Here is a 21,934-nt window from a genome sequence, read left to right as displayed (position 1 = left end):
GTGGCAAAAAGACATTTTCATGCTTGACTACACAAGTGAGTGTGCGTGTGTGTATACATATGTTCTTATACTTCATGTGTCCGTAGATAAACGTGTTTTTTCAGGCTCTGCTGGAGCTGGCAGTGGAACTAATGACACTTCTAATCACAGTGATAGGCATCAGAAAGCAACTGCACGCCAAACTCACTCTGCACACTCGACTGCAACATGCCAGGCCACACATGATTTGGGATACTTAAGTTCTTCACTGGCTGGTTAAGAAATGCAAAAACAATATTAAAGAATAAACCCCTCTCTCCGTCTCTCTTTCTCTTTCTCTGTCTCTCTCAATACTTTGACTTACTAACCTTGTCTCTGCCACTGAATATTTAAGATGTAAAGCAGGTGATAATTATAGTTTCATTGTTTGAAAAGGGATAAATCATTTTCAAATAGTAGGCACTGTAGCTCTTGGCAGATATGACTGAAACTGAAGTGAATAATGCATTTATTTGGGACTATATTTATCTGCGGATAACACACATTTGGTATGCTACTGGCAGCAGCACAAGGGATTTGACTCAAAATAAACTAGAGCACATGTTTATCGTGATGAAGGAATATCAAACCCGTTTAACAGTGTTGCTCTTTGACACATTTTTATAGTTTTTTATATATATATATATATATATAGTTATAGAGCTCTATGAAAGGCTGTCAGAAGAATCAAGTCATCGTTGGTTTTGGTATTTTATGGGTTTATTTGTCAATTGTAAAATATTACACCTCAAACTTAAACTCTCAAATGTTATATGTGATATAATCGTCGATTTATCATTTTTATGAGGGTCTCATCTGGCTTGGATGTCCTCGTCCAATGAACCACAACTGCTCCCTATAGGAAGTCCAAACATCGTTTATTAGTTGGAGTTTCACAAGGAGACATTCAGTCAGTGACTGGTACAGTGGGGAGGATTCCTGAGGCTTTTAAGTGGAATTTGGAAAAGTCAGGAAGTGTTGACACAGGACTTTATAAAGTTGGAAGAACAAACCACACTGGATGGTAATTCAATCGTTTTTCCGTTGGCTATGTGTCACAAACAATGACAGTGAAGACATAGTCCTGTCAGCATGGCAACTATTAGCACAATGGTTTTCTGTTTTAACCATTGATTTTAAATGACGAAGTGAATCTACACTCAACTTCTGCTTTCTTCCTCCTCTCTGATCATTCGTACACAAAATGTACATGTGGCAGATTATAACCGCCTTTGTATTATTATTCTATTTTGAAAAGTCATTGAAACTTAATCCTAGACAAAAGCACAATGCTCTAAATTCTCAAACACAAGCAGCCCTGAGGGTCGGTGTGTGTGGAGGCAAAGTGAAACACAGCAACGCAACACTTCCCGAGGGAAGCTAAGCATTTAGAGCCACATTGCAGGCAGGCGATGCTTGGCCACACACAGACTCAGCCCACATTCTTCTTCACCAGAACAATTATTCCCATAATGGGGAAGTTTAAGTTTATAAGGAGTTTTGCAGTCAGCAGCGCAGCACAGAACCAACCACAATGACAGTGACATTAAACTGGCTGAGGGGTTATCCAGCTCTAGAATCTGCCCTCCAAATCCTCCACTGCCCTTCCCAATGTAACATAACCAGCTCTGCACATTTTCAGATGAGCTGCACGACAAGAATAGCTTGAGTGCAAGTGTGTGTGCCGACATACGCATGCATGTTTAAGGCGATGGACACTTTGAAATATGCTTTTGTGTAAGAGGACTATAATATTAAGCCAAAGAATATGCCAGGATCCTTCCGAAGGGCTTTGTGCTGAGGGTCTTGGCTGGGTCTCAGTCCGCTGTCTGTCTGGCAGTCTGCCTGACTGTTTATTCCTTTGTCTGGAAACAACAGGTCCACTTTGCACAAGGTGACTGTGTCCTTCCCATCTTACCACCTCTGACATCTGACGTGGGTTATGTGGACAGGAGGATTAGCATGCCTCTCGCTTTATGACAGAAAAGACGTTGGTGGGACAATAATGGCTGCAGGGTTGATGCCATGATCCAGCCCCAGTAATGTGCTGGTTGGTGTTATGTTTTTAGGGAGGGGATGATGGGAATGCAAGTAACTCAGAACCACAGTTAACCTGACACCACCATCACCGGACCAGAGCGACGACAACGGGCCAAAGCATTCCTCGCTCCTCCAAACATGGCCTACACTCCTCTGCTGCAAGACACTGCTGAGCTTCAGTGTTCCCAAAAGTGATCTATGTGCCATAAAAAACATTTACTCTCCAGAGAGTGAAATCTGCTTTTTCTGGGTTGACATTTAACAAATTGGGGGTGTCTACTTAGTAGGAGCAGCCGATCGATCAGGAAGCCTTACCCCCAACTGTTCTGATAAGAGCATGACGGATGCTAAACACAAGGCTGGCTTCTCCAAGCCAGGGGCATAAATAACAGATAGACTTATCATGGAGAAAAATTACCACAGCACGGCTCCCATGAAATGCACAGGGAACATTGCAAACCTTGCAGACGTCTACTTCCACTTGCTGACTACTTGAAACGTTTTTAATAGACTGTAAGGGTTTAAAAAACACAACAAAAGAGACCAAAAACATGTCAAAAACTAAAATATTTGACTTAATTAGTTCAAGACATCTGTTCCTTATTTCAAACCACATATTGAGTGTTCAAAGCTGATCTTGATTTCCTGAGATATTTTTGAATTAGACAGCTCACAGACCAAACAGCCAAGTATAAAGTGAGAATTTTGATGAAAAACTAGAAATAGTTCTGTGTTAAACCCCAAGCATGAGAGGTTACATGCCTTTTAAATGAAAAAAGCTCAGTATAATGAGAATCTATTTGCAAAGGCAGGCATGGAAAATGTATTAGTTCGTTTAGTCTGGCTGTACAGGGTCACTGCGTTTGCACAGGAGACCTTATAAACTCTTCAAGGCCACTTGCTTACTCCCTTATGTCTCTCACTTATCTCTAACTCGTCCGCTCACACACACGACAATAACAGGTCATAGTAAAAGGGCATTCAGCATTCCCAACATTCCCAATGGTGCCTGGCATCCTGGCCTCCGTCAGTGAAGATTTGCCAGATCTTCTGCCACACACACACACACACACACACACACACACACACACACACACACACACACACACACACACACACACACACACACACACACACACACACACACACACACACACACACACACACACACACACACACACACACACACACACACACACACACACACACACACACACACACACACACACACACACACACACACACACACACACACACACACACACACACACACACACACACACACACACACACACACACACGACAAAGAAAACAATGGAACATTTGGATATTATCCCAGACTGTTGCTGGGGTTCACAGTGGGAGCTGGTGCTAGAGACCCCTCAGTGTGGGCAACTCTTCCTATCTATTCCTGCTTCATCTGTCCCTCACCATCTACAGCCATGGCATCCATCCTCCACACCTGTCAGAGGTCGTGACCCCTTGATCCCTCCCAGGATTGGCCTCCTCACCCTCTGGACCAGGTGCTTTCATTTCACACCTCAATCTGTCCATCAGTCTATCTATCTATACATCCTTCTGCTCTATACTTCGACGCATATATTACCAGCTATCTGTCTTACAGTTGACATGATGATCCTTTGACTCATCTCCGCTCTCCCAACTCGATCATCGGGACTAACTTTACACACACATGCTCACACACATCCACAAAGCCCCCTGCTGTCCACCACACTTGCACCTGCTGTCTGACAATAGAAGAAAACTGAGACACAGAGAGAGGTTAATGAAGGTCTAAATGTAACACTGCTTCTCTGATCCCTACAGCAAGTGGTTTCATTAAAAACTATCAGAGGAATCTGGAGAGGGCTACTTAGTGTGCTAATAGGTTAGCACGCGTGTCTCTGGTGACACATGAGGGCTATATGGGGGGAGAGAGCCCTCGTTCTGGGGATTTATGGACACCAAATACTCCAGGGGAGAAACTAAATGATAGCTGTGGAGGAAATGAGCTGAAAAAGAGATGCTTTCTAAGACTTTAAGGTCAGCCCAGGTCAGCGGATTGGTAAGTGAGTGGAAGAGAGCGTGTCCCGCTCTGTAAATAGCAGAGCAGGATTAAACTGTCCACAAATCTTTCTTAGGGTTTGGTTTGAACTCCTTTAGGGCCTATTTTGTTTGTGGTTTTTCACAAAAGGACAATAGAATTTAATTCTGCAGCACCACACATCTTTAAAAACAAAATAGCTTTACGGTAAATTAGCAGTACTTTATGTAGTCGACTTTGGCTGGACATCATTTTCCTTAAACCTCAAATCAGAAGATGCCATATCATTTCCAAATACTATCTGGAGATAGAACGTGGGAAGGAGGCAGGCAAGTAAAAAAAGAACAACCAAAAATGATGATGAGACAATAAAACTTTATGTATAAACACTAACATTTATTTTGCATCCTGAGGCGTCTTTGTTTAAGAAATGTAAGCATGCAGTTACGCATTATATTTTATAGATGTAAAAAGCACATAGAAACGTTCTGAGGATCACATGATATGCTCTGGATAGAGGAGGCAGTTTAGAAACAGGATAGAATAAGTCCTTATCGGAGGGGAAAGTACACAATTAACTATACTAGCTGTATTCTGAATTCTGAAAAAGGTTTGGATTTAACTCTAATTGAATCACTTTAGACAGGAGTAAATCAGGCTGAATTGTGTTGAATACAGAAAAAGAGAAAGGTCTGTGGCATATGTTTCTGTTCGTCAAGGTGCATCTTCTGTGCTGCGACCTTGCTTGCAGGCAAATTGAAAAGAATGTTACCTGTTCATGTTTTAAGATGTTGGACCATAAATGTTTCCAATGATTTCATTATAACAGATGTGGTGTTATAACAAAATCCAATGTGCTCTTTCGGGCATTGTTTTTTTTGGAGAGGTTCAATATAAAGTCTTCTAAGCTAGTGGAATATAACGATTGTCGGCAGACAGTTGAAAGATAGGTAGCCAGACGGGGGCCGATCCCCTGGCAAAAGATTTTAAAAACAAGAGCACTGCTTGACTCAGGGCCAAGGAGTGGTTGGAAGATATGAAGTGCGAGCAGCAAGAACGAGAGAGTAAGAGAGTGAGAACAAGAGCGAAAGAAAGATAGCAGATGAGGGGGGAGAAAAAAGACTTGAAGGGAGAGTGGAAGGAATGATCAGGTCAGCTGGTTAACGGAGCATTGAGCATCAAACTCTACATTGGTCTGAGACTTAAGTACTCCCATCTCTCCAATATAGATGACCTGACATCTGTATTTCTAACTCCACATGAAAACAAATTATAAGGAAAAAATAAAAAAGGCATAAAACAGCAAAGTAAAGACAACTCAATTCCAACTGATGAGAAACCCGGCTCTCTTAGACTCTAAGTCTGCAGGTGTGTGTGTGTGTGTGTGTGTGTGTGTGTGTGTGTGTGTGTGTGTGTGTGTGTGTGTGTGTGTGTGTGTGTGTGTGTGTGAGTGTGTGCGTGTGTGAATAATGTGCTGGCAACCTTATTATGGCATTATCCCGTTACAGTTCTCCAAAGTGGAAACATCTTGACTGAATCACGGCAGCCCCCCCCTCCAAAAAAAACAGAGTGCCAATCAAACGACAACTGAGATCCTGTCAATTGAAAGCGACAGTGGTGGTTTTGGCTGAGCCCCACTCTGCCTAAACCAGTCAAACAAAGGATTAAAGAAAACGACAAGAACTAGGTGGAAGCAGGACTGTGGCTCTTAAAATGAGATTAAGTTTGAGATCAAGTTAACCATAAGGAAAAGAAATCTGTTAAATGCAGGAGTGTTTGAATGAACAAGGTGGGAAAGCAACATGAGGAAATCAGAGATACGATGTCGACTTGTGTTTATTTTAGCATAAGCAACTACATTATTAAAAAGTGTGTTGCATTAAACCTTATAAATCTGATTTCAGGGTTGATGGACCTTTGGATAAAGAAAAGGCTAGCATGGCTTATAAATAATAAACGACTTACCACACGATTCATGGCTTTTGTTTTCCTTTATACTTCTCTGATATTGTATGAATACATGTAAAGAATCTGTCAATACCTCCACTGATTAATGCAAAGGATGTTTTAAATGACTCGTGACCAGTGCACTGAGTCACTGGTGTTCATTTTGGCAGCCAGATGCAGGTTCTTTTGTTCAAAGTGAAGTTACTGTAGCAATCTGCAGTGTTTGAGTTCCCTTCCATAAGCAAAGGTAGCCTCATACCCAGCACACATGGGCTGCACTTGCAGAAAGCATCTAATCAGAGACAGGACTGTCAGGGTAGCTCAAGGGCACACACATGTCTGAGTATGTATGCCAGAGTGTGTAAAAAAAAACGTGAATGAAAAACAGGATTTTACTCACACTAAAGACTTTTTATTCACTTTAAAGGAGAGCCCTGTTTAGCCTGTCTGCCCTCCGCCCCCTCCGCGTTACCACAATACCACACCACTGAGAACTAATGTGACACCACAGTACACAAGACTAAAGAGCTCAATACCACACATACAATCACAACCAGCAGGAGAAAGGGGCATGGTGTGGGTCTCATGGGCAGGCCTTTTTTTAGACACTTGATGTTGATCCTATACGTGTAGGGTATCCAAACTATGTGAAGAGCACAGTTGTGCAAGATGAAAAAAAAAGAGGGATAAATGATGGCTGCAAAGAGAAGAGACAGACAACAATAGTCTCATTCTGTGGCCCTCTGGGGAGAGGAGGAAAGATGGGATCAAGAAAGACGCTTTTCTCTTTCCTCTTTCTTTCTATGCCTCCTGCACTGTGTGTGTGTTTCTCCCACATGTACGTCCAGGCTTCATGGCATCGTGATATGTATATATATATTGCATGATGTGTTGGTATGCAAGCTTTGCGTTTGTGTAAATATAATATACCTGTTTATACTGGGCCCTGTGTTGAAACACTTTTGTTTGCTCTCTGTAACCAGGTTAGATGTCCACCTCAGGGTTTTTTTAGTTTTGTGCTATATGGATCCAATAAGAATTGGACTAACTTCATCCAGCTCCAGCTCCAAGTCGAGTCCAGTATCATCCCCTGAGGTCAGGTATTGTTCTGAGGGGCGGAGGGAGAGAGAGTGTGTGTGTGTGTGTGTGTGTGTGTGTGTGTGTGTGTGTGTGTGTGTGTGTGTGTGTGTGTGTGTGTGTCTAAGTGACTGGTGACTGACAGTGGGCAGACCTGTAAACAGGCCAACAGACCGACAAGGAGACACACGGACAACCTCAGGTCCATTAAAGCCAGGTCATTTGATCCGCTTTTTTTGACCCCCTGAGCGATCAGATCAGGCCTGTCGTGCAAACCTCAACACCCCCCCACCACCCAGACCCCCTCCAGTTCTTCTGTTATCCCCCCCCGTTACCCCCTGCCCCTTAAAAGACCTAAAGCCCTGATCCTCATTCTTTACATGTTCTTGTTTGTTGTGTGCATCCTGCAGTATGACCAATCATAAACTAAATAATATCAATATTGCACATTTGTTTGGGGGTTTTTACCAATTAAAACAGAAGCAGGGACAGCTGGCATGAACAAAAGGATAAAAAACCAAGAGCCCAGTTGTATACTACAAATGTGGGGGCCATAAATTGGATGTGAACTCACTTTATTACATGTGGCAAAGAGTTGATTGACAGTCAAAAATTCAATTGACAGGATAATTATTGAACATTTTTTTGATAACATCAATTTTGTTGCTAAATGCTTTTCTTCTGCTTATTGCAGTACCCATTTATCCCATCCATCCTCCACTTCTGGTGTGAGAATTGTGACTTGCTGCAGATGGAGCTCCAATTTCCAGAGGGAAGAGGAGAGGGGACTGAGGCTGGGTAAGGCGGGAGGGGGTGAGTTGCACTTCTGGCATCCTGTTTTGGACACACTAAATAGGACTTGTTTAGGGTTTAAAGCTTACTGCAGGAGAGATTATGGGGCTCTATTCTTGCTAAAAGGTCTAGAGGTTGTGAGGATTATTACTGGACACAAGAGGCAGAACAAACATCCGTGATGCTGGTGCGGCCTGTAGCAAACATGTAAAACTGAGCCTAAGATTCAGTTCAGTTCATTTAGATCCCCAAACTCAGGTCAGTATTAATATCTAAAGATAATATCTCAGTTCTGCAGTTTGTGAGTTGTCTCAACCGTCTGTCAGCGACAAAGACTATTTAAAGACATGGGTCTGGTTAAAGTGACAGGGGGGACCAACACAAGGCCAAAATAAATGTGAGCTGGCACAGCTGTCTTTGTGTTGCCACACACTGAGCAAAATATACACAACAATCATTCCAAGGCATCACAGACTGTGAGAGTGCACATTTCTCCCCCTTATCCTCACTTTTCTACTCTTCATCTCCCACCTAAATCCCACCTGATGAACAACATCTCCTGTACTGGCTTCACTCGACAATATTATTATATTATTATAGTAGGTCTATAATATAGTAGGTATAGTATTATTATAGGTCACATACTGTCATACTGTCATAGGTCATATACTGTCATGTCGGGGACACAGCCCAGGGGAAATCATGAGAGGTAATCGGTCAGTTTATAGGGGATAATATCAATGAACATGGTCAAAGAGCAGGAGAGATATAGAAGAAAGACATAGCATTACATGCTAAAGACTGACCCCACTTAACTGATGGCCTGCTGAGAGGGGGAGGAGGAGGAGAGGGAAGATGGAGAAGCAGTAAAGTCCAGAAAAGAGGGGAGACACCACACAGAAGGAGAAACCTGATCTTGGAGGACCTCCAGACATGAGGATTTTGTTTTAAAAATAAAGAATAATGGATATAGCGATACGCTAAATGGGGGTGGGGGAAGATGAAATGAAGCAGGAAAGAGATGTAAGAAGGTAAAATGTGGGGGACAGAGAGAAGAGGGAGAGAGAGAGCAGCGAGGGGTTTGTAGGAATGTGAGAGAGGCGGAGAAAAGGGTCAACTCAGGAAGACTTCCAGCTGCGCTCCCTCCACTCTGATCTTATCTGCCTGTTTGCTTGGGGTAGACACAGCACTTCCAACCCCCCCACCCTTACCAATACACTGTCCTGTAGTCATACCCTCTGTCCACTTTATACTCAGACAGGCAGAGAAGCCATGATGCCTTGTATTTAACCTGCTTTGTCCACAAAGGAACAGAAAACACATGAACTTGCATATTCAGACACACGGACATTCAGAGAGCAAAAATCCTGGACAGGAAAGATAAACATCTTGGTTCTTATGCTCCATTTACTGTTGTCTGTCTTTCCGATTGAGGAAGAAACAGTGACAGAGAGAGACTTAATGTGAAAACACAGTTTAAAAGTTCATATGTATCAACTGATCTGTGCTGCAAATTAGTTTGTGAGCCAGACAGACAAATTGTCAAGCCTGTCAAATTTAATAATCAAGTGTTCTACAAATAAATTAATACGATACCCTGCGAGTAGAATATGTCTGCTTGTTAATAAGGCTTACAAAGTGCCGGGTGGAAAAAATGTTGTCCAGATGCTAGGTTTTGAAACCTATTAAACAGAAAGGTATTACAGATGATCTTCTGTGAACTAATAACCATGTGTGTCAATTATGTCACGAAAAGGATCTAATACAGCTTCAGAACAAATGTCAGAGTTACACTTTGTCTTTTCGTCCTCTGAAAAAGACTGAACGGTAACAAAGTGTGTTTGGCTATCTGTTTATAATGGATATTTTGTCTACCAGCAGACAAAAATAGATAAGGATAAGTTAACTCACTGCCTTCACTCAGCAGTGACAGTCCCCTGCTCACAACTACAGCACAGATGTCTAATAAAGTGCAAAGCAGAAGCCGTGTAACACAACATATCATGTGGAATTGATCTGCAGCCAATGAGTTTGCAGTGTTTAGATTTGAATCACTTGCATAAAAAAACAACTAATACAAATAAACAGATCCCATGAAAAGCGTTTCCACATGCCACTAATACAACCTCTCATCCAACACCTCTGACATACAAAATGTTGTTATCTTTGCTAATTTAAATCAGCAGCTTTTTTGTCCCTTCTCTGTCGTCCATGAGCTAATCCTCTCATTTCGAACTTCATTAAAGAAGTGCTTTGAGCTGGTGGTTTGGCTGTTCCTCACAACATGTTTTATGATCAGCAGCTTGAATTTGGTTCTCCTCATTGGCCCGCTGTGTGTTATAAACAGTTTTCTATTTAAAGGCCAATTTGGGCAGTTATAGCTGTGTATACATACACTTTTGGGGTAATCCTTGTTTAAAAAAAACTCTTGGTTACAATGTAAAAGGAATCATATGGGACTCGAGGCAGCTTGACAAGCAGGCGTTGCAGTAATTGCACATTTACCTATTGAGACGAGACATGGCTACATTTGAAATGACAGAAAGACACTTGAACAAATTGTAATATCAACATGTCTACATATATCTTAAATTCTTGCAATTCCACCTATCAGAGTCACATTGTGCACTTTGGTCTCTCCAACAGTTGATTTGTGCCGCTGTCTTCGCTCTCCCTTCTCTCGCAACTTATCCCAGTCTTTGTCCCCGTTCCAAATCACACAATCAGAACCACATGGACGTGAGAAAGCACTCCGTGTAAATAAACAAGACCAAAAAAGGGCCTTCTTGGTTCCAAAAGTGCAGCCCTGGTGCCTGGACTTAAGACGTATTAACAGCGAATAAAAAAAGTGACAGCTCCATAAAAATGTGTGTATGCATCTGGATGTTGCGTGTGTGTGTGTGTGTGTGTGTGTGTGTGTGTGTGTGTGTGTGTGTGTGTGTGTGTGTGTGTGTGTGTGTGTGTGTGTGTGTGTGTGTGTGTGTGTGTTCCCTGCTGTCTTTTTAAAACCACAGCAGTCTTTCTACTTCTTTATGTGTGTCAAGGCTGCGGCTCCTGAACCATCACAATTATCTTTTAGCAGTCAACACGTTCTTAAGTGTAGACAGTCCTAAGATAACATCCACACACATCTGCAGCCTCAACACCTTCAGGATCCAGTCCTAAACGTGTGTCAAATGGCTGCATTTGTTCACTAGAAAGGTAAGGAAAGAAGAAAAAAGAATGAAGGAAACATTTCTTGAATGTAGTCAGTGAGAAAATGAGAGAGAGAGAGAGATGGAGGACCTGATAGATTGTCCACATGTTCAACCCAGATACACCATGTGTAACCAGATCCGAATGGACATCTGTGATATACTCCACTGGCTCCCAAAATGCACTCAGGACTCATTTTATTTTGATTCTTGAGTGGAACAGCATATACGCAGATAAGAAGTCCCTATAGAGGCTGGCAATGGAGATGGGCTGTTGGATGGTATGCAGAAACATAGGAACACACACGCTCTGCTCACGCATGAGGATTACAACACACTTGCGAGGTGAGCCAAAATGCAGGCCCACACATACATACACACACACACACACACACATGCACTTTGTGCAACAAGAATGCAGAGACACACAAGCATTTGCTCAATATGTAAAAAACAGATGGAATGCTGACAAAAAGTTTCAACATGTGCAGTATATTTCTGTATATTTTCTTCCTCCCTCAACCTCCCCCATCTGTTCCTCCATCTGGCAGAGGCAGTTAGACAGTGAGCAGCAGCAGCGACAGTGTGCATGACAGAAACTGAGTGTTTTGATTTAATGGCATCAGGTCACGGTGTGTGTCCTCCACTGTGCGCTCATTAACACTTATTTAACAGCAATTATAGCACTGTCACAGCACCTTTTGTCCCAAACCAGCTGATAAATACGCACAATGTGCCGGACATACATACACATATATACACACATACAGAGATATATATATATATATATACACACTCAGCCCCGTGAAAAAATAAGAGACTACTTCAGCCTTATCATTTTCTCTTGTTTTATTATTTATAGGTATGTCTTTGAGTTCAATTATGTATTTCTATTTTTATTGTATTCTATAAACTGCTGAAAATGTTTCTCTGTGTTGGAATTGAACAGACACTGGAATGGCTGTCATACATGTAGAGATGCATACTTAAGAAACATTTGGAGTGGTCTCTTCATTTTTTATGGAGCTGTATATCTCACATTAATGAATCAGGTCCGCACATCGTCTAAAGTTTCCCTTTCAAAGATGTGCCACACAACAACGGAATGTCTGTCTCATAGATGATTTCACTTAAGCTTAAGATATACTTCATTTGATCCATGTCTGTGCACATTGGCTACCTTGGCTATCATAAAAGCTTTTGGAGTGTCGGTTGTGCCTATCCTCAGTATTTGACACAACAAAAGCACGTGGTAAAAAGGAAATCTCTGGCTTTACAGGAAGCATTTGTGAAAGGGGCTATACAAACAGCTTTCTATTAGCGCTGATGATGATCCACTCAGACAGTATTATTTACAATAATGTTACACTATTACCCTCTGATATCCAAACTCTGGGAAACGGCAGCAAAATCCTCAAAAATCCTGGTCTGAAAAACTTCAGAGAGTGAAACAACCCATCAACGGCTTTGTCAGGCTGTTTCACACACAATGAAGTTGAGAGTTTAACTGCAGCCACTGCGGTTCGAAGTTAATCTGTAGAGTTATTACACATGGCTGTAGACATGAGAGCAGAGACAGGGCATGTCTTGCTTGGTTACCTCTTGCTGTTTGAGGTTTTAAATGTAATGTGTTACAGCTAATACTCTGCCTCAAAATTGACTAAGACCCCTGAGCATGCATAGTTCCTTTTAATAAAAACACAAATATACAATTACCAAGTTGTTCTTTCAAATGTCTTTCCATAGCCAATGGTAATTTATAAAGGCCTGTGGTCTACTAATACATTTGCTGTATCAGCAAAATTGAGCTGCCAGTTGCTGATGGCTATAAAAGCAAGAAATTACATGGTGGATAGACACACCTGAGGGAGCGCCCTCTAACCGCGAGAGTCTCCCTCTGCATCTCCTCAGTATCTGTTTACAGTACATGTAATAGACATCTTCATCCCCCCTCCTCCTCACTCCTAGCTGAACTTTGGGCTAATGAATACATACAGGAAACACACTGACCAACTGTGGAGGTGCAGCAACCCAAGTCCATCCAGACCCCAGAGTTAAATACACTCCTCATATCATAAAAAGAGACAAGGAGGGAGAGGAGGAAGCCAAAGAGAGACACACCTCAGACATAAAAGAACAAAAGTTGGCATACAGGCAGAAAAAAACGAGGGACAAATGACACACTTGGAGAGGTCAGGCTGAGAGTGAAAACATACATGACATGTCAATTCTATGTTCGCCGAGCTGTGGTGTTAAGTTGTTGAGAGCTATCCTGCCCTTCATTGCAGAATGCCCTAACCTCCCTGTTATTCTGTTATGACAGAATAACATGGACCAGTGATGCCAAGGGCTTGTTCAAAGGTTTCAGGCCCAGTTTTACTAGCTCAGCTCTCATTAAAGAGGTGCTGGGAGAGTGACGAACCTGCCGAGGGGCTTTTACACTAAGCAGAAGCATGTTCGGCACAGTGATACCATCTGGATCACCAATGCCCTCCTTAACACCTCCATCACCCCCACAATGACTCCCAAGAAAAGATATGATGATCTCAGTGTCAGGGAGGGATGGAGTGTTAATAAACGATAACCTCTACTCCAACTCTGCCTGTTAGTGTCTCTAGGTCCACATCCAGAGATGCAACCCGTCTGTTAAATCCAGGTGCGTTCGCACGAGTCCCGTCCTGCAGCTGGAATCAGTCTCGCTAGATTCTTTAAGGATTAACTGGGCTGGGAATGCCAAGGAAAAGACTGATACTGGAAACGTTTTTATGTGGATCTTTATCCGTGCTGGACATCCTAACAGACGATGGGATGGAAATTAAAGCCTGTTCACAGTTTTTACAGGTGTGTTGGTGTCTTCAAGTGACCGTGTTTTATTAGATTTTAAAACACTCACTGTCCTCTTAACTCAGATACATGGTTTATACATACAGTCTATGGCTTGAACCACAGTCTGCAGCATGGAGAGAGATCGTTTGACCTCATGATGTAGTTGTACATGGTGGAGTTTTCTTGCCCCCCCATTAAAAGCCTATTCACCTTGTCACCTGCCACTTGAGATAATTAAAGAAAACACAATAATAGTTTCCACATTTGGCGTCATGACTGCTCAGCACTGCATGGTAAGCTCCTGCCACTTGTACTTGCTCAGCTCTTATTGCTTTATCATATTTGTATAACAACTGTACTACAGTGTGGTAGTTACTGCAGAGGTGTTCCCATAAACTTGAGGCCAACTTGCAAATAATTGTACATCATGTGCTTAATTTGGATTTCTCTCCTACACAGACGTGGCTCAATTGTTTTCCTTTTTACAGTGACATATAACATGTTCAACACGTTTTCTACTTGACATGCTTATTTGAGGAGAAGTGGCATTGTGCTCGGACATTATTCGTCAGCTGTATTTGAAAACAAGCATACATAGAGTTATATGAACATATTAAAATAATAGAAGGAAATGCTGTCTTGAATTAAGCGTAAACTTTCAAAGCTATCTGTGGAGTTGACAGATCAAGAATGATTCTGCAGCGATGCTTTTAAAATCAATTCAAGACTGAATGAAATGAATTATGTCACTGCGGTTGAACATGTCACTTGATACTTTTGATGCACGCTGGTCTGCTGTGTTTTGGAATGTTTTGCATCAGACAAAGCCTTATTGTGTGAAGACCAGCAAATCAGATGTTCTTCTAAATCAAGTTTTACTTTGATGCCACGTGTTCATTTAATTATTTATGAATCTCATTTTGGACAAAACCTACTCAAGTGTTCTGTATTGTAACTATTTACTAACACGTATTGAAATCCAATAATATTGAGAAGATGCAAAAATAACATCTTATTATAGTAAAACTGCTCCTTAATACTTTACACAATGCGCAGTACAAACTCCATGATATCTCTTTCCACCTGTGGCAATAAGAAACTCTTTTGTGTACAAAGACAGTTCTTGTTGTCATGCACCACTAAATGGAAGTGCATGAGAAAACTCCACCACATTTCTCTGACTTGCCAGAAAAATGATGTAAATTTAAACAGGCCCAGTAATGGCTGTTGCACCGTAGCAGGCTATGTTTGGAATTTTCGGCCAAGAGGTGACGACCAACAACATAATGCTTAAATCTGAACACATGGATTCAAATCCTTTAAATGAGTTAAAATGTGCATTTCCTTCTTGATCCGCTGCAATCACTTCCTGCTATTAATGACCTCACAGCTGATATGATGTTATGTAAATGTATAATTGTATACATCAGTATTTTTAAGAATCAGTGTTGTTGATTTCCTCTCGTCTTTTGTGTGTGTTCTGCACATCCTTGACTTGCTACCTTGCTGCTAGCTTTTTGCTCCAATATGTCTTCCTTGTGGGCCTTCATCGCCAGCCGTGTCCAGCGGTTTATTTTTCCAAAGGAAGAATGTGTGTGTGTGTGTGTGTGTGTGTGTGTGTGTGTGTGTGTGTGTGTGTGTGTGTGTGTGTGTGTGTGTGTGTGTACACACCTGGAGACAGTCACATCAGCCATTATTAATTTCAAATTGCACCTAGTTGCATGAGTAAATGTAAACAGGTTAAAAACCTGTGAAATGTATTACCCACAGTGCCACTCAATCGTGAACAACTTGGTCAGCAGTTCTAGTGTTTTCATTTAGTAGCGCCAAATGTTACCTAAAGCAGAGAGAAGGAGCAGGCTACAGATGTTTGGTGAGTCATTTATTTTTGACTCAACACTTACCGATTATTTACATTCCCATCTTCAGCCCCGGGTTCAACAGATGTTGGCTGACATCACTTGAAACAATTTATCAGACTAGATAACACGATAAAGTAGATATCACTTTGATCACTAGATAATCCCAAATCAATACCAAAGACCAACTGATTGTTGAATCTAAATAACAGATTATCTCAGTCATTTACAAATATAGTATTTCCAGTGCAGCCTTTGAAATCAGCGATACAGACACAACCATCTTCAAACTGAGTATCTCCAAGATGCATCATTCCCCTCGTCCTCTGCAAATAAACTGAGCACACTCAAGGTGTCCATGATCCTCTTCCAAATGTGAACAAGATATCAAGAAGAGTCATTCAGACTCATTTTTATTTGACTCCTACGGAGACCAGAGGAAGTATCAGACACAAGGAAAGGATAAAAGTAACCTGAGGACACAAGGCTCGCACAGCTGTGCACTAGAGCTGCTGTCCATATGAGGTTGGTGTCTGTAGTCTCCGCTAAAGTGCTAAAACAAAGCAGGCTGCAGTGAGAGAAGAACGAAGAAAATAGCAGGGGAATGAGGCAACAGATGTCTGTCAAAAAGATATAACCATCAGTATTCATCCAAGTTTCCAAGGCAACATTTTGCATTTAAAGACTATATCTCAATTTATGGTTCAGTATAGTGAATCCATTTAACATATTACTGAATTTTCCTATTGAATATGTACAGTATGATGGATTATGAATAATATGATCAGATATACTTAATTGATCCCAAATTGGAAAAGGTTTTCATTGCAGCAGCATGTAAAACAAAGTATTGCACATAAGTAGAGCAGAAAACAAACAATTATACAATATAAACATCTCAAAATAGGAGATAAAACAGAACTAAAAGAGTGAAAATATAACAGTTGAACGTGAAGATACAAATATGTAAACTATCTGACAAATAAAACACTATTGAAGGGCTAAATTACAGCTCACAAACAAAGTAAAATGGGATATTATTTACAAATGGTAAAACTCTTCTGAACATTAGAGTGGATGTGTATGGAGTGTGAGAGGGTTTACTCTTGACTACATCTCGGTCCGGAGCCCCTACAGCCCATCACCAATCTGTATGTTATGAACCTCAATTATGTGCAGCAGCAGGATGGAACGTATTTTGTATTTAAAAAAAATGTTGTATATTTTCTTGCCCAGTTTGAAATCTGCAGCATAATGTAAAAGGCCACCTGGATGTTCTGCAACAGGATACCCTACTCAGAACTGACTTTATATGCTGTGAATTTAAAGCAATGCAGTCTGTCAGTGGGAGCTCCACACACACCTGCAGACATCAAAACAAACACACGTGCACAAAATACATGACCGCAAGCACACACACTGGTTATGTGCTTCTTTCCAGAATATTAATACTTAAAACAAAATGTATACAGCCCACAGCTATAGCGGAACAAATCTAAAACGAGAACACTTATGAAAACAGTTTCCTGCGTTTATTATCTTTAAATGGTCATTAATGGAACTTATACGGCCCAAGTACAAGTCCTGTAGCGATACATTGCCTCGGTAGCTGCAAGCTTCCTGTCTGATTTATTATGGCTTTAAAAATAAAATGCAGCCCTGGGGGGTTTTGGCCCCATTGTGGGTCTCCCTTTTAGCTGGCTTTCCCGGTCTCCTCCACCAGGTGTGGGAGCAAAATCAGGAAGGTGACTTGGGCAGACCATTGACAGACAGTGAGAGAATAACAGTAACCACATATAGGAGATTAGGCTGTAGATGAAATAAGTTATTGTTTGCATGTGTACATGATAAATGCGTCAAGGAGCCCTGCTGTGAGCATGCTCTCTCAGTTATATAAAAAAAGACACACGGGAGGCCTGGCTTCCCCTTCGGTTCATTTATGAGCTCTTATCTGATGGAAATTGATCTGACCTCACAGCCAGGAGTCTGACCTCTTGCCCTGATATACATTAACACCAAAGACTGAGGAGCTCAGTCCTGTCTAAAACTTAAGATACAAACATACACTTTAACTTAAACAAACATTAACCCAAGACCTGCAGGTAACATAATATATCAACAAGGGCAGGATTTAGTTTTTTTTAGGTCTAAAAGAAATCAGAAGTATAAAGAAAAATCTCTTTGTTTTCGTGATATCCAAACCAATAGGATATTTAGCTTATGATAACAAAGGACAAATAGGAGCAGCAACTCCACGCTTTTTTTTTTATTGATCCTGATGAAGTTGCCCCATTGAAGGCTCTTCAGAACTTGAATTTCCTGAAAAATATCCTACAAAACTGTCTTCTTAATGGATGGATGATGACTGCATCCCTCTCCTGAGGCAGTCTCCAGGGACTTGTGACTGAGTAACATTAATGGTTGTATCTGGCTGACATTTCATTTTGGGCCAGTGCCCAAGTGTGGGCCGACAATGTGCCCCCTAGCTGCTATCAGACCTGTTAAACAGCCTTTAAATGCAAATTGCAGAGATGACAATTCACTCCCCCAACACAGGACACATGCAGCCCCCACATGCTTCTTATTAGCCCAGGCACCATAAAGGTGTTGTGTTCATGTGTACGTAATGCATGTGTGTGCAGGTTTGTGTGCAAGCATACGTAGTGTGTGTCTGTTGAGGGAACAGGCGGGTGTTAACTGCAAACACCTGAAGCTTGTAAGCAGAGTTGCACTCTGTGACATACTTTGCCTAAGCCTTAACGACTGCTTGCCGTGTCGTATCTGTGAGCATAAAAGTGTCACAATGCTGCTTTTACGGAGGGGAAACAAAAGATAAATGTTCTTTTGCGTCAAAAACTATTTATATACAGTGCCTCAGCAGCTGTGACTGAACAAGAGCGCTTTGCCTACAAAATGTTCTTTAAAAAGGAAGTTATTAAGTCAGAGTGTCAATGACAAATTCAACATCATCATTTCAAGTGCTGCTGCAGAAGTGCTGCCCCCTGTTGGGCCCCTGTCTTCATGCACGCTGTAAGGTGAGCACCGTGATGTGGTGGGCATAGATTTAATGGTTGAGATGCCACTCATGCTGTGTGGAAGCGTGTCCCTCACACACATATAGGCAGAAATACCCTGGCTTGTGATCTTGATGGTGAGAGATTCAGGTTTCAGGTGGGAAGAGTTGGTGCTAAAGGGAGAGGAGGGTCTCTTCTTACAGTGTCGTGTTGAGAGAGCTGCCTCTGTCGGCCCCTCAAAGGCTCAGTGACAGAAACTCACACACCCACACACACACACGTATACAACACCACACGCAGCCATATGGGACCATGACCACACTGCACAATCACAAGGCCACTGATGGGATGCACACATTTAAGCACAGCTCAGCTCAGATAAATGTACATAAAAAACGTTTGCATGAATTATGTGTTAAGTATTCGGCACGAACACATGCACACTCCTGAAAGTACCAAGCTCATGTGGACTCTTGAGCACAAGGAACCTGGAAAATCTTTAGGTTTTATCGGCTGCGATATTTTCTTTACAACACATTTTATGGAGAGAAGTTAACAATCTGGGGAATTGATGGATGGGAAAAAATATATATTTACAGGCAAAAGGTTGCATCAAAGCCACAATAAACAAATAGCCTTTTGTTTTACAAAAGGCAGGCAAGTACCAAAAACTGGAAAGAGAAAACTTTAAATAGACTTCTAAATAGTTGTGGAGGGATTGGATTTCAGTGCCAAAACCACATGATTACACAGCAGTTAAGAAAATTAACAGGAAAATGGGATTCAACATTTGATAGAATAATGTCTTCTAATGAAAAACTTACATTCAAATGCACAAGCACCAAGCAAAAGGATTGCAGGCTAATTGGGCAACAAAGTACATAAGTTTCTTCTATAAATGCATTAAATGGATAGAAGTAAAACTACACTAACATTGACAGTGCTCTACTGAATCCAATGCAAAGAACAAACACTTGCATCAACTTTGCTAAACAGAGACAGCAGGCTATCTTAGCACAGCAGGATTCAGACTGGAAAACAAAATGTGTTGAAAGGGGGCCAAAAATTCCACTTGTGAACGCTTTCACCTGTTCCTGTTGTTGCAGGGCTATTCACACTCGCAGACAAAGGGGAAGAGACAAGAGCCAGGAAAAGATATGTGCAGTAAAGTACAGCTCAAATACTCTGCTGTAACATATTGATACAAAAGTCACAAAGAGAAAGACAAGCATATACTCAGGGATAAAGAAGGATTCCACTTGAGTTGCAATTTTAAAATGCCGTGAATGCAAGCTTGAGAATTTCTCTGGAAACAAACCACAACGTTCCTCTGCATAGGTGAGGTAAAAAAAAAAGCCAATGTTAACCACTGAATACACTGATGATCACACCAACTGATGTATATGCTTCATCAATACATTAAATGGAGCAGCAGCTTTACCCAAAACAGAAAAAAACACCATATTTCTTGCAATTCAAAGGCATAACGAGGGACAGTGTGTAACATGATGTGGATCACACACTGTTCTCCACCAGTGGAACTATCACAAGCCCTGTAATGAACACCCCCAACCAAACGTGGCCAATCTTGGCACTTGGCTGCTTCATCTATTAAAGTGAGCATCCCCCACTGACATTGAGGCGGCAGGGCTCAGGCTGGACATCCCGACCCCGCTGATTTGCTGAGTGCAGAACCCTGCTGTCACAGCATGGGCCCTAGGTGAAGGGGCCAATTTCCTCTACACAGAAACGATACACATACATTCTTATTGTTCAGATCCACATACACTCTCAAAGTTCAAAAGAGCATCACAGACAGATAATCAGGTTTCTTAAGCCTCCAGTCATGCATTGACTGTAACTTCTACCTGAAAGAATGTAGGGTGGGTTTTCTTTGTGCAAGTGGCACTAATGCAACAAAGAAAAGAGACATACCTGGAGGGCAGGAGCACTCTTGGCCAGCATCCCTAGTTGTCCTTAATTTCGGCAACAGCACCACCACTTTCTGCAGGCAGAGAAAAAACACCTCAGTTTAAGATACAAATCCCAGCTCTAAACATGAATATATTTTAATGAGGAAATGATTAAGAAACATTTCAGAGAACAGAAGATTTACATAATCTCAATGACTAACAATAAAAAAGTCTCGATCATCTGTGTCCCATTACATAAGCTCCACAATTGAAGAGCTACCTCAATTCCTTTTCTACTTGATCAAATTATAGGTTGGAGTCTCATCAGTGGTTATATCACTCTATAAAGAGCTTTAACTGTTAACATAATTAGCCAGCTGCATGCAATGTTGACCCCTACGGTCATGCATTAAAAACAAACTGATTTTAGGGGGAATAATTAGGGAGCAATTGCCAAAAAAGTGTCAAGTCTGTGCGTTTGTCAACCTCACTGCACAAGTTCCCTGCTATTACGCACATTTTACGCACAGGTCTCTGTCAGAGGTTCACAAACACAATTTGTAGACTGTTTATTCAAAACAATAGAAGCAAATAAATGCAATGTACCTCTTCCACGAGTTTCCCTACGGATGAGCTCAGCTCTGGAATCAGGGTCCCATCATCATTTATACAAGCCCTCTGCGGCTGCGGGAAGATGGAGCCTTTGTCCATCTCCATCTGCAGTCGGTTCTCCAGCTGGAACGTCTTGAGGCTCATCAGAAGACACACGGTGATGGAGCTCATAGACAACAGCAAGCACAGAGCGATGGGAAAACCTGGAAGCCACCGCTGCACCGAAGACTTGGGCGCACACTCACACACAGGCTTACTTTCCCCGATAGAGTGTTTGGCTGTATCCATATTAAAATCCTGCTTTACAGTCCTCTTGATGAACATAAAGTACCCCCAAAACGCCTTGTTTTGTGGCTGAAGTTCTACGATTAAACTCAGGCTCCGTAGAGTAGGCAGCGCACCTAACAAACTCACAACACTGAACTCAAAGTTTAAAGTGCTGTCTTAAATTAGTTTGGAACAAGAGGCAGGAGCAGAGGCAGTGCACACCAGGTTTACACCAAACACATGGGAGCGATATGCATGACAACCAGAGTGAAAGGCGCCTTCAAACTAACTGGTCGTTCTTTCCTGTTGGGGAGTATCCACCATGGATGCG

General features: G+C 41.7%; 1 protein-coding gene across 1 annotated transcript in view; it reads right to left on the bottom strand.

Moving 5' to 3' along the window:
• col23a1a (collagen type XXIII alpha 1 chain a) overlaps positions 1 to 21,934 on the bottom strand; it is a 106,932-nt gene extending 84,998 nt beyond the window's left edge. The window contains exons 1-2 of the mRNA XM_063877278.1: positions 21,331 to 21,934; positions 20,747 to 20,816 (exon numbers count right to left, since the gene is read on the bottom strand). Of these exons, the coding sequence (XP_063733348.1) occupies positions 20,747 to 20,816; positions 21,331 to 21,660 (400 nt within the window). The 5' untranslated portion in view covers positions 21,661 to 21,934. The remainder of the gene's footprint in view (positions 1 to 20,746; positions 20,817 to 21,330) is intronic.

Source organism: Eleginops maclovinus, chromosome 23 (assembly GCF_036324505.1).
Source record: "Eleginops maclovinus isolate JMC-PN-2008 ecotype Puerto Natales chromosome 23, JC_Emac_rtc_rv5, whole genome shotgun sequence".
Lineage (NCBI taxonomy): Eukaryota > Metazoa > Chordata > Actinopteri > Perciformes > Eleginopidae > Eleginops > Eleginops maclovinus.
Note: the sequence above shows the minus strand (reverse complement) of the source record. Positions and strands in the feature narration are given on the sequence as shown.